The sequence below is a fragment of the Hemicordylus capensis genome, chromosome 1, assembly GCF_027244095.1.
Source record: "Hemicordylus capensis ecotype Gifberg chromosome 1, rHemCap1.1.pri, whole genome shotgun sequence".
NCBI lineage: Eukaryota > Metazoa > Chordata > Lepidosauria > Squamata > Cordylidae > Hemicordylus > Hemicordylus capensis.
Genome location: NC_069657.1, coordinates 264,143,483 through 264,156,730, shown reverse-complemented (window position 1 = coordinate 264,156,730; position 13,248 = coordinate 264,143,483). Strand labels below are relative to the sequence as shown.

The window sequence follows — 13,248 nt, the reverse complement described above, 5'->3', positions numbered from 1 at the left end:
GAGATACATATCTTCCTCCAGTCCACATAAATGATGCACATTCCCTCATGATAATTCAAAGTGCTTTATCAGGAGTCCCACATGTTGCCCTACTGCCATGATTGCTGACCCTTTTTCTCCTAGGTCACTTTAGACTTACCATCTAGCTGGAAGAGAGGAGACAAAAGCATTGCACTTTCAGAGCTCATGCACTAGGGATTTCTTCACCAGATTCTATTCACTTTCATGAACAACCCAGAAGCCATACAAGCCTTCACAAAGCAGCTGTGGCTTCCAGGACATTGAGGTAATTCACACAATCAAAATATGTGTTCTACCTGGGTTTGGGAGCCGTATGTGCTCCCAGTTTTTGGTTGTATGGAAGCAAGGTAAGAGGAAAAGCCACAATCACTTCTACCTAGGTTTTCCCTCTTATCTTGCTTCCATACAAGCAAAACCTGGGAGCACACACACAAGTCCCAAACCTGGGTAGAACACAGTTTCTGATTGTGTGAATTACCTCACTGTGTCATTATATGTGAGATAGGGACATTGATGATGTCTCAAATCAGTAATCATCCAGATTAGTCTAGATAAGTACAACTTTAATATATTTCTAGAATTATAATTTTATCATCTGTAATTATTGTGCAATCTTCTGAAAATAGTAAATGTGGAGCCTTATAATTAGTAAAGAATTGTTGAAACAGTATGGTATACATTTAGGCAATGTGGCTGTACACTGCTAATCATTTCTAGAAGTTGATATATTTGTTGTGATGCATGAGGTTGTAGAACAGTGCAGATCACACCTGTAAAAATCAGTGAAAGGAAAAGGTTTGGACACACATCTCCTTAGACAATCTGATTTCATTTTTCATAATCTCCAGATTCATATTCAGCCTCTTCTTCATCTTCAGCAGAGTCAAAATAATCTCCATAATATGTACTGTCACTTGTGATCCATCTGCCAGGAGTATTCTGAAATGTTGGTGACAAGCCTGCAGAGTAAGACATAACTAGTTTTAAAATTAAAAGTGTTGATGGAGGAATAGCCATAGGTCAGTGACAGAGCATCTTTGAATGCAGAAAGTCCCATGTTCAGTCCTTGGCATCTCCAGTTAAAATGCGCTCAGTAAGTAGGACTGGGAAAGACCCCTCTCTGAGACCCTGGAGAGTTACTGCCAATTAGAGTAGACAGGACTGGGCTTGGTGAGCCAATGATCTGACTCACTGTAAGGCAGCTTCTTATGGCAGGCGGGGAACAGGGAGAAAAAGCAAACATATGCTAGAGTTCCACACCAAGCAACTATATTGTTATGGATTAGAAAATGGCTACTCAGTCATCTCTGTTGGGAATTCTCTCTGGTAAGAGATACCCTTCTAATATAGCAGAGTGCACAGAGGCACAACACAGTGGAGTTTGCCTAGGCATGCATGTATGCTGAGAGTAAAATAACTTGGAGCCAGTTCATCGTTTCAAATCAATATAAGGAGTATTTATTAGTGAACTCCATTCTAGATAGTAATGTAGAGAGATAGGATCTCTAATCTAGCTAGCTAGCTGGATGCACATGAATGCATATCTGCAAACATGGTGCAGGGAGAGAGGAGCTTGCATGCTGCAAGGGAGAAGAAAGGAAAGAAAAGGAAGAGGAAGTGGCCAGGCAGGAAGGAAGGAAGTCCCTAAGAATAGCAATCTACATACCAAAGGGCTAGTGTCAGAGCAGTAGAGAAGGGATTACCAATGTCTGACCTCTCTAACCCTCTGACTCACTAGTCTGTCCCCCTCTGCCATTGAGACATGAGCCAGAGCAAAGTCCTTCACTTCCAACAATCTCTTTGTTAGGCAGAATGCTGGCTGATAGTTCAAGAGGCCTGTGGATGTCTCTGAATAGGAGAGTTAATGGCCCTGAAGTATCCTGATGAAGGAAGTCCTAAGAAAGTTGTAAGATGACACATATCTCTAGCTGTAATTGGTATCTTTGTGTAATGAAATTTCAAGGTCCTTGCACTAGGTTTTGATTTTACTTTAGCATGCAGCAGTCTTCGTCCTGATTTTAATAGTTTGCAGGGGTCCACTGGAGTGTGCTGTGAGCTAAGATTACCACACTAGACCTGGGAATGCATATGGTTTCTTTCTTTTTGCAGCCCCCCACCCCTCATCTTCTTCCGGTTCGTCGCTATATTTTTCCTCTTCACATTGGTTTAGTTGGTGTTGGTATTGTATGATGTCTTACCTATTAATAATCATTTACTAGAGTATTAGTACCCTATTAAACTTTATCTATTTACCTTTCTATTCTTGCATATCTTCTTTATATATATTTCTCTTAGGCATACCTGTAGCTAATCCTGTTTGTGGCAGCTCTCGCGAGAGTTCATGAGCAGCTACCGGACAGCGATGGGAACAGGCAGGAGGGAAGAAAATGGCAACAGCGGCAGCCAGCCAGTCAGGTGGGCAGCTGGGGAGGGGGAAAACAGCAGCAAATGGCAGCGGCTAGCCAGTGGGTAGAAGGGAGGGCAGTCAGAGAAAACGGTGACGGGTGAGCAGGTGGGCAAAGGAGACAGCGACAACAGCAGGTGGGCAGGAAATGGCGGTGGCGGCAGTGGCCAGGCGGCTGGGGGAAGTGGCAGCAAGTGAGCAGGGAAGAAAATGGGGTGTAGTGGGTGTGGCGAACTAGAGCTAAGTATGACAGTTTCCATGCTTTCCTGGAATGTTAAGGGGCTGAGCCAGCCCTCGAATCTCAGCCGAGAGTTTGCCAAATTGGGGGAAATGGCCATTGAGGTTGCTTTTTTACAAGAAACCCATATTCTGCCCACTGATAAATTGCTCTTGCAAAGGACATGGGTGGGGAGTGTTTATGTAAGCAGTAATTCTAAGAGGGCGAGAGGTGTGGCTATTTTAATTCACAAATTTTCTAAATTAATTGTTGAACAGGAAATAACAGATGGTGAAGGTTGCTTTCTTATACTTATTATTAGTATGGGTGGTCAGCGCTTGGCATTAAAGATTTTGAATGGTCTAGAACAAATACACAGCTGTTCTGAACATGTACACACTTTGACAGTTGATCACTTGATTACTGGAGGGAATTTGAATCAAACTTTTGACTCCTTCTTGACTGTAATGCCCCACCCTCATCTAGGTTATACTCATAAATCTGTACTACACTAAGGCCTACATGTTAGACTTTAATTTAGTAAATATATGGCATCTTCTTAATCCCTCCCAATGAGAATATCCTTTTCTTTCTCCTATCTATAAAAATTGTTTTAGGTTGGACTATTTTTTGATGTCTTATTCTTTAGTATCTTGAATTCAGGCATGCAGCATTGATGCTATAGCAATTTCAGATCATGACTCTGTTAAGTTGGTTGTTGGTTTGGAAGGTAGCTCTAGTACAGGCGTCCCCAAACTGCGGCCCTCCAGATGTTGCTGAACTACAACCCCCAGCATATCCAGCCACAATAAATTGTGGCTCGGGATGCTGGGAGTTGTAGTTCAGCAACATCTGGAGGGCCGCAGTTTGGGGAAGCCTGCTCTAGTACTTCTTTTAGGTGGTATATGGATACATCCTTGCTGAATGATCTGCAGTTCACTAGACAAGTGGAACAGGAGATGAAGGATTTTTTTCATTTTAGCTGGGACTCCATTATATCATTATTCCTAGTTTTGGAAACTTTTAAAGCATTTATGTGGGGCCAGGTCATAGCTTATTCTTCACAAAAAGCAGCAAATGGCTCAGAATGTATCTTTGGAGAAGCAAATTAAAGATTTATTAACCTTATATGCATCACACACTTCTACTGAGTCACATAGAAACTTACTTACAGTTAAATATGAACTCAAGAAGTTATACTCTTTAGAAACTGATTTTTTGTTTAATTGTACTAGGCAAAGATACTGGGAAGGGGGGTGGATCTAGTAAATTTGGCTATTAGATTGAAGCAGATTAAACAACATAATATATCTTCCATTTGTGATACTTAAGACAGTGTCCACATAGATCCTAAATTTATATATCAGCAGTTTTTAAAGTTTTATTCTAAGTTGTATTCTAACTTGTATTCTAAGAACAGCCCTGCTGGATCAGGCCCAAGACCTATCTAGTTCAGCATCCTATTTCACACAGTGGCCCTTCAGATGCCTCTGAAAAGTCCATAGTAAGAGGTGAGGGCATGCCCTCTCTCCCCCTGCAACTGGTATTTAGAGGCATCTTGCCTCTGAGACTGAAGGTGGCCTATAGCTCCAGATTAGTAACCATTGATAGGCCTGTCCTCCTTGAATTTGTCTCAGCCCCTTTTAAAGCCATCCAAGCTAATGGCCATCACCAGTACTACTGTGTGTATTACTATACTAATACAAATGCTATTACTATACTAGTAGTGGTACATCCAATATTGAGGTATATGTAGATTGTTACATGCAGAAGGTGTATCTTCCACACCTAACCCAAGATCAGATCAAACACCTAGCTGCACCTCTTTCTCTACAGCAGGCTTCCCCAACCTGCGGCCCTCTAGATGTTGCTGAACTACAATTCCCATAATCCCAGCCACAATACGTTGTAGCTGGGGGTGAAGGGAATTGTAGTTCGGCAACAAGCCTGCTCTACAGGAAATAATGATCACAATCAAATCTATAAAATCTGGAAACACCCTGGGGCCCAATGGATTATCTCTGGAGTTTTACAAGAACTATATTGGTCTCCTGGCTCCAATTTTATTGGAGGTCTATAATGACACTTTCCTTATTAATTATTTCCCTCCTTCTTTCAAAGAGGTTTATATAACTGTCCTCCTTAAGCCTAGTAAAGATCTTGGTTTATGTGCTATCTATAGACCTATGTATTTGTTAGATGTCGATGCTAAGATATTGACAGCTGCGCTGGTGTGCAGGGTGCAGACTGCTCCCTACCATTATTAATCCAGTTCAGACAGGGTTTATATCTGGCCATCAGGGATGAGATAATATTACATTGTTGGTTGATGTACTAGCCTTATTCTTGGAGAAGCAAGACCTGGTCGCAATAATTTCTTTAGACACGGAGTTGGCATTTGACATGGTCCATCTGGGGTTCCTGAAACATGTTTTGATTACATTTGGATTAGCCCCAAGTTTGTTTGTTTTTTACTTGGGTTACTACGCTATATATCACTCCTTAATCACAAGTCATCATCAATGGGCTATTGTCCCCTTCAATTAGGCTAGAATGGGGCACATGTCAGAAATGTCTTCCATCTCCTCTTTTTTCCAATATGGTGTTAGAACCCCTGGCTGCACTATTAGAGATTCTGATAACATAAAGAGTATTACACTAGGCAGGTTTGAGCACAAGTTGATTATATATGCAGATGACATCTTATGCTTTATTGATATCTTGCCAGTCTGGAGGCAATCCAATCAAAGTTTTTATTTATTTATTTTATATACCGCCATTCCGAAATGGCTCAGGGCATTCACACTTTTTGAGAAGTGTGCTCCAACTACCCTGGGGTTTCTCTAATGCATTTTTATGATTGGAAGCAGGCTGGATTCAGGTGGAGGCAAGTGTTTGGCTGGTAATATTTGAATATTGGCTGAAGTTGATTTTTCAGCCTGTAGGACAAGCACCCTTAGTGTTGAATGATATATATAGATCTAGGTGGAAATACTATGTGGAGAAGGGGTTGAACTACTATGGCTTCTCCAGTGATACTCTGGTTGTCTTGGGCTATGGGAGAGAGAGATCATGTCTGCGCCAACACATTATGGATATGGAGAAATAGATGGACAGGAGCCAGATACTGTAGGGGTTGACACTTATATAGGTAATCAAACATCACTGTCTGGCCCAGCAAGATACCTTAATAAAATATTAGTACCTAGTTTCTGGACGTCTCTGATGCTGGCCTGGTATAATGCCTTAGAAACGGCTGTCTCGGAGGGGAGATACTGTAAGATCCCCTATAAGGAGCGTGTCTGGCCTTGTGGTTCTGGGGAAGTGGAGTCAACGGCCCATGTTATCTTGAATTGTCAGTTTTATCGAACTTTGCGGGAGAAATATATAAGTCCTTTTTTAACAGCATACCCCAGTTGTTCTGAGCAGTTCTATCTGGAATTACTTTTGACAGACCATTGGGATGTAGTATCTTATAACGTGGCAAAGTATTGTTTTCTGGCTAATAAGACTAGGATAAGAAATGTTGAGAAGCGAGATATGGGGTTGGATTGAATTAAATTTTAGATTATTATAATGCACGGAGCCCTCTGTTTTATGTAATGGATTAACTCGGGTGTTATGGTTCTGTTTTATGTTTTAACAGTTTATTATTTTATTTGACCAACTTCGCTTTTATGTAAAGCTTTTCTACTTTGCGTTTTGCTGGTCGAATGACTGTAACAATAAAGATTTTATTTGATTTATTGATAAACCAGAGGTCTCAATTCCTAATCTTATTTCTTTAGTTCAGAAGTTTGGTAACTTATCAGGTTACTCCATAAACTGGGGTAAATCAGATTTTATCCCTTTAGGTTCTATAGATATTGCTGACAATTGTAAGGTTTGGAGTTTCAGGAGGTGTCCAGAGTCTCTTGTGTATTTAGACATAATAATCTCTAGGAAGCTGTCTCAATTAATTAATTTAGAGTTTTCCAAATCTTTGGTTCAAATGAAAAATGACTTAGATTGGTGGGCTATGATTCCATTGAGTATTTGGGGCAAAAATGTGATTAAGATTAATTTAATGCTGAGGCTCATATATATTTTAAGAGATCTTCAAATTCTTGTAACTTAATCATATTTTAAGCAAGTGTATAAATTAATTAATGACTTCTTATGGCAAGGACACTGCCTAGATTTTCACTTCATAAATTTCAACTACCCGTTGAAGAAGGCGGGTTTAACTTTCCACATTTTCAAGCTAATCACTGGGCATTTATTCTATCCTCAGTCCCAGGTTGGAACAATGAGTCTCCAGTTTCAGCTATGCCTTGGGCACAGCTCAAAAGTTATCTGACCCCTCTGAAATCTTGGTAGGTACAGGGTTCATCATTTTTTGTGGATCTGTCATGGCTCAGACTTCTGCCTCAGAAGAGTCAGAGCAGGAACGGGAGGATTCACCTGCTAGTGAGGGCTCAGAGGCACAGCAACAGGATTTGGCAGGGAGATCAGACTCTAGAGCTGAGGATTTGGAAAGCTGCCAGACATGAATCCCGATGAGGAGGAGGCTGGGATTTCACATCTCAAGAAGAAAGCTCAGTGGGAGTCATGCAAGAGCAGGAGATCACAAGAGAGGATCACAAGTGCTGACTCAGGGAAGCCTGATTGGCTGCTGGTTCTCTTGAGCCATATATATTTAGCAGTCTATGAATTGCTCAGATGCTGTTAGCAACTTTCGCTGACCAAAGACCGTGTGCTATTTTGAATTCCAACTTTTCTGAGTTCCAGTTTGCCCTTGTTTGTGTTTTCCTGCTTTGTTCCGTTAATTCCTTGTTCTGGTGTCCTTTGTTCTTTTCATTCCTTGCTCTGTGTTTTCTTTTCAGTTATTACTCAGTTATTGTTAGAGTGGGGTACCTAGTTCAGTTCAGGGAACTTGATTCATTTACTGTTTTCTTTGTTAGCCTTTTATTTTCCTTTGTGCAGCTTTGCTGCTACTTTCTGTTAACTCACAGGGGGAGTACTGAAGGGGGTTGTAAATCCTGTTGGGTTAGCCGAGCTAACAGATTTACGACAGGATCTGGGACATTACCTGTGTTTAAAGCTGCAAGGCATATATGGAGATTTGGGGTTCTAGACATGATTGTGATCCCTTCTTGCATGAAAAGCTTACATTGTGGGAGAACCCCTGTTTAAAGATTGCTTGTAAACCTTTTGGGGGCGGCGGGGCTAACTGGGCCTCCCATAACATCATTACATTAGATCAGTTGATCTCTTCTGAAGCTATTTTCAAATCTTTTGAAACCTTGAGAGTCAAGTTTGATTTATCTCTAAATGCTAGCTGGCAGTTTATTCAGTTGAAACATCTATTATCATGGGTTTTGGCCCTGGTGCAATTGCAGCTTCTGAAACTTCATCTCTATTATTAGACCTGGAACATCGGTTGGATGCACCTAAGCCTGTAACCTTGCTTTATCAGAAACTTAAAGACATTGATGATTGATATTGATTATATCCGAGAACTTTGGAATAATGATCTCCAATACCCTATTCTGTTAAACCAATAGCGAGTAGCTTTGAAGACAGTGAGACGTGCCTCTGGATTTCAAATTGAAGCTAATACAGCAGAAACATTTATTTTGTGCTTATTGGACACCTCAGAGAATTTTTAATAAGGGTTGGTTCCAGACTTCTAGATGTTGGAGGTATAATTGTATGAGAGCACATTTATGCATATGGTTTGGTCCTGTCTGGTTATTGTTCCATTTTGGCTTGAAATCCATAAGATTGTTAACATGACTTTGCAGCAATCATTGCCTGTCAAGGACATTCATGTTTTGTTGGGGTACATCCCCAGCATATGGAATCTAGCATTACATCAAAAATTGTGGATTCTTCATGCTTGTGGGGTCGCCAAAAGGATTGTAATATAGCACTGGAAGGACAAACTTACTCCTGAATGTCAGCTTTGCATATGTGCTCCTTGTCAACATTCGCAGGTGGGGGGTTGACAGAAAGGTAAAGAAGAGGAATTTTCAGCAATTTGGTCAAATTTCAATGCACCCAAAAGCACCTCCTGGTGGCCGCAGCAAGCACACATACCAGCCACCAATGCCGTCTTCATCCTCCTTGTTGCTGTAACCATTCATTACTATCGTCATTCTTCCTCCATCCTGGCTGTACTTGAAAAGGCAAATGGCCAGGAAACTGGTGCACCTGGAAGTGTCTGTGCATTTCATGTTGTTGTTGTTTTTAAAAGGATGCCCTCCCCAAGCTACCTGCTTATGTTAAAAATCAGTTCAGATTTCAGATGGGTGATTTTTGTTAACATCTGGATTCCCAGATGTTGTTCACTACATCTCTCAGCATCCCTAGCTCCAATGGTCTTTGGCTGGGAATGAGAGTTGTAGTCAACAACATCTGGAAATCCCTGTTAGAGGGAACACTGGTTACCATTATCAGATTAAACAACCAATGTTTGGAAACATGTTGTTTTCATTACAAATATAACATGCAGATGCAGTAATTTACCATCAATAACTTTCAGCTTAGCAGATGAATGGGCAAAACCATATTTGTTTTTTGTTTGGCATATGTAAACACCTTCATCTGATTTCTTGATTCCTTGAATTTGCAACCACCCAGTCACACTGTACTTTCGAGGACCACCTCGTGCCTGAAAAAAGAGAGAAACAGTATATATTTAGGACAGGATCTTCATTACATTTCTTCCACTGACTCCTGTGAAGCGTATGTATAGCTAATATGATATAGTTTGAGATAATGGACCCAGCATTATCCTTTCACCTAATTTCTTCTGTCATTTATAGCATAACTGCTAGTGAAATGCCCGTCATAATAAGCAGGAGAGCAGAATGAAGACCTGTATCTTGCAGGGACCCCAAGGAGGACATGACAAGTACTCAAAAATACGCTGCCGCCACCTGCAAGATTCCTCTTACTGGAGGTTTGGCCACACACTGGTAGGGGCAAGAGGCAGAATTTGCCTTCACTGTAATAGTGTCCCCAAATGTAGTATTTTATATAACTCTATAAAAGTGAATAACAACAATTACTTCCATGAGAGAAAGCAAAGGCATGTGCTAGAAATACCAATGGGGTAAGGACAAAATCTTTCCACTACCCACAATCACACCCCAGGTCAGGGAGCTGGTTCTCCCACCTGCTATGTCTTCTGGAGGCAGGAAACAGACTGTCATCAAACAGGACTGTCCATTATTTAAAATGGGAAATTCCTGGTTAACAATCCAGGTGCTAATGCTCCCTAAATGGCCAATAGATGTTCTATTTAATAATAGATATTATGGTTGCAGCATATGCAGATATGGCTACTGAATGTCTGTAATAGGGAAAAGTCACCAGGGTAGAAGGTATCCGCCCAGCTAATGGGATGTGGTTAGTGTGTGACTGAGAGGAACTGAAGGAACTGCTGTTTGCAGATTCAGTGGAGACAGAGGGCTCTTCTAGACAAGGGGTTCTCAACCTTGGGTCCCCGGATGATGTTGGACTTCAACTCCCATAATCCCCATCCAAAGGCCTTTGGGGCTGGAGATTATGGGAGTAGAAGTCCAATAACATCTGGGGACCCAAGGCTGAGAATGTCTGTTCTACATAGCAGTAAAATGTGGGGCCTCCTACTGAGCTTTCACACAAGTTTCAAGCACAATCTTACTCACCGTACAGATGACCCTGCAGGCTTCTGTACTCCTTCTCAGCATGATCTTAGCTTCTATACACACACTGAGCGGATCTTGTGCTGTTTTGACAGAGCCACTTGCTGGCCATTTCTTGCATTCTGAGAAGAACCCATTCCTTTCCCCGTTTGCCACAAAAGGCTCAATTTTTCCCCCAGCCTTCACAAGCAAGGAATTATATATTTTTTAAAAAACAACATTTTGTTAATGTAGAAGAGCTGTGTGTCTCTTTATAGCTTGCAACCAAGATTTGCATAGCTTAGTATCATGACATTACCTTGCCTACTTTACACTGTATACCTGGATAGAAATATGAGCATCATCTCCTGGCAGAAACATTTTATTTCCTTTCTTCTTCCATTCAAGATGTGGCATGGGATAAGCAGACACCTCACAACCAAAAATGATATCATTTCCTGTGAAATTCTGAGTATCTTGAGGTGGCAAAGAAATAACAGGAGCTGGAAGAAACAAATTGGACAAGATCATGATCAATAAATATGTTAAACAACTTTTAGGACAAATTCTAGTGTGGGTAGCCTTTTTGTTAGTTGGTTGTAACAAAGCCATCAAGGAGTCTTGTGGCACCCGAAAAACTAACAGATTTATTACGGCATAAGTTTTAATGGATTCGACCCTACTTCATCAGAAGCTCTAGTTCATGAAAGCTGATGCCACAATAGAAGGACGTTCACATGACCCAGGACAGCAGGGCGGGGAGGGCTGTGGGGGGAGGCAGGAGCGCTCTTACCTTCCCGCAGACAATCTTCTCTCTTCTTTGGGCTGCGTGCAGTGTGCTCTCTAATTTTTTTCAACTGTGTGCGGAATGGGTTTTGTTCTGGGCGGCAGTATCAAGGCAGTGTGTACACACATGCATTTAGAATGGGGCCTTCCTGATTCAACCTGAGCGAGATCTAAAATTAACTGAGCGGACATCAAAAACCTTGTGAGCGTGCGCATGTGAGGGAACACGCCTTAGAGGGAACACTGGCTCATGAGCCCACAGGAGCCATGCCGCTCAGAGCTACACAGCCAACTGGAGGCCAGGGAAGCTCAAGGAGTGCATTGCATTGGGGGATTTCCTCGCAAACTGGGCATTCTAAGTGCCCAGCTCTGTGGCTGCTCCGGCTGCAGGCAGCCCGAGAAGACAAAAGACCAGGTACTGGAGTAGAAGTGTGTGTGCTCATGCCCTTTTACCTCTGTCATAGCCCAAGAACAAAACCCGGGCTACCCGGAGGGGCAGCGCCGGGATTGAGCCTGATCCCGGCACTCCACAAAAGCAGCCCTACAGGTAGGTTTGCTCATGCAAACAGCCTCTATATCTATTAAGGTAAAGTGTGCCGTCAAGTCGATTTCGACTTCTGGCGCCCACAGAGCCATGTGGTTTTCTTTGGTAGAATGCAGGAGGGGGTTACCATTGCCTCTTCCTGCGCAGTATGAGATGATGCCTTTCAGCATCTTCCTATATCACTGCTGCCCGATATAGTAACAGCGGGGATTCGAATCAGCAACCTTCTGTTTGTTAGTAAAGCATTTTCCCGCTACGCCTTTAGGTGGCTTCTAGATCTGTAAGGTATCATAAATCTCAATAGCCCTTTTCACACCACATCCCCTAAGCATATTTAGGGAACATGTGAGAGGGAGCAGGATCATGTCCCTTGGCCACATCCCTGGTGCAGATGCACCTGTTGGCTATGCAGTGTGTAGATATGCATTCAGCATTTGTCTGCAAGGGACAGAACAAAACATAGGAAGGATTCCTTCACACACTTTGGAACCCTGGCTAATCAGAGCTCCAGATCTCATGAAAGAACTGTCCCTGGGTTCAGCTCTGCCTTTTGCAGACAAATGCTGAACATACAGCTGCCAGGGGCATGGCCAATGGGTGTTCTGGTATCAAGGGGTATCCCTTGCTATCTTGCTCCTGCTCCCTGTCGTATGCTTGCTGAACATGAGTGTCTGTGTATATGGGGTTTTGTTGTATTTCTTAGTATGTTAAGAGACATCTGAATGTGAACAGGTCTCCTCTGTTATAGCTACACTGAAGGGAAGAGATGTGGTGTTTTGGTTCATCCATTCCTTGATCCAGGCCAGCTTTTGAATGGGGCTTTAGTTACTTGTATTCTAGTCCTGGAGTAGAGGCGGAGCTAACAAACAGCCGGCAGCAAGAGCACTAAAAAGCAGCCTGTGCTTGCCTCTCTGTAAATAATATCTATTTCATTAAACTACTAATATTCCTGATTCCACTCCACTGTCTTGTCCTTGCATACCACAACTCTTTCCCTTGGATTCTACAAGAGGGAGATATGATGCTATTGGCATTTTCCTCCTGCCCAGTGGCTACACAAAGACTGGGAATTTTCTGCATGTGTGCACCTGTAATTTGGAGGGTGGTATTTTGGTAAGGTTTGAATTGTTCAGGGAGTTGGTGAGAAAGTATTGCTGGTGCATTCATGTTAGCTGAAACCGTGGAAACAGGAAAAGGGTGTGAGATCTGGGGGGACTGTGGGCAGCTGGAAATGTCTTACTGGGGCACGGGAATTGCAGAAGCAAGAGGAGAAGAGGTTATGGGGCCACATGTGAGTGAGGAAAAATGAAGGAGGTATTTCTGTTTGTTTACGGGTTGTGCAATTGGGAGTACACAGATTATTTTTAAAGAAGAGGAAGATCGAAATATTTAAAAAGCATTGCCTTGAACCTCAGGTCTATGGGAAAAGGCTTATTGGGTCAATCCATTGATCTATTAGGCTTAGTATTATCCAGTATTAGCCACTAATGTCATTTCATCTGAAATAGCTGAAAGGGAAACTTTGCTACAACTTGGGTATGTGAAAAACAAAAGCCTGGGGAGAGGCATTTACTTATACTCGGAGAACTAAATTAATTTCAAGACTCTAAAATATAAACATAAG

General features: G+C 42.1%; 1 protein-coding gene across 1 annotated transcript in view; it reads right to left on the bottom strand.

Annotated features, from left to right (window-relative positions):
* Positions 1-643: 643 nt before the first annotated feature.
* LOC128345127 (kazal-type serine protease inhibitor domain-containing protein 1-like) overlaps positions 644-13,248 on the bottom strand; it is a 30,972-nt gene continuing 18,367 nt past the window's right edge. The window contains exons 2-4 of the mRNA XM_053296586.1: positions 10,637-10,797; positions 9,153-9,297; positions 644-980 (exon numbers count right to left, since the gene is read on the bottom strand). Coding sequence (XP_053152561.1) covers positions 850-980; positions 9,153-9,297; positions 10,637-10,797 — 437 coding nt within the window. The 3' untranslated portion in view covers positions 644-849. The remainder of the gene's footprint in view (positions 981-9,152; positions 9,298-10,636; positions 10,798-13,248) is intronic.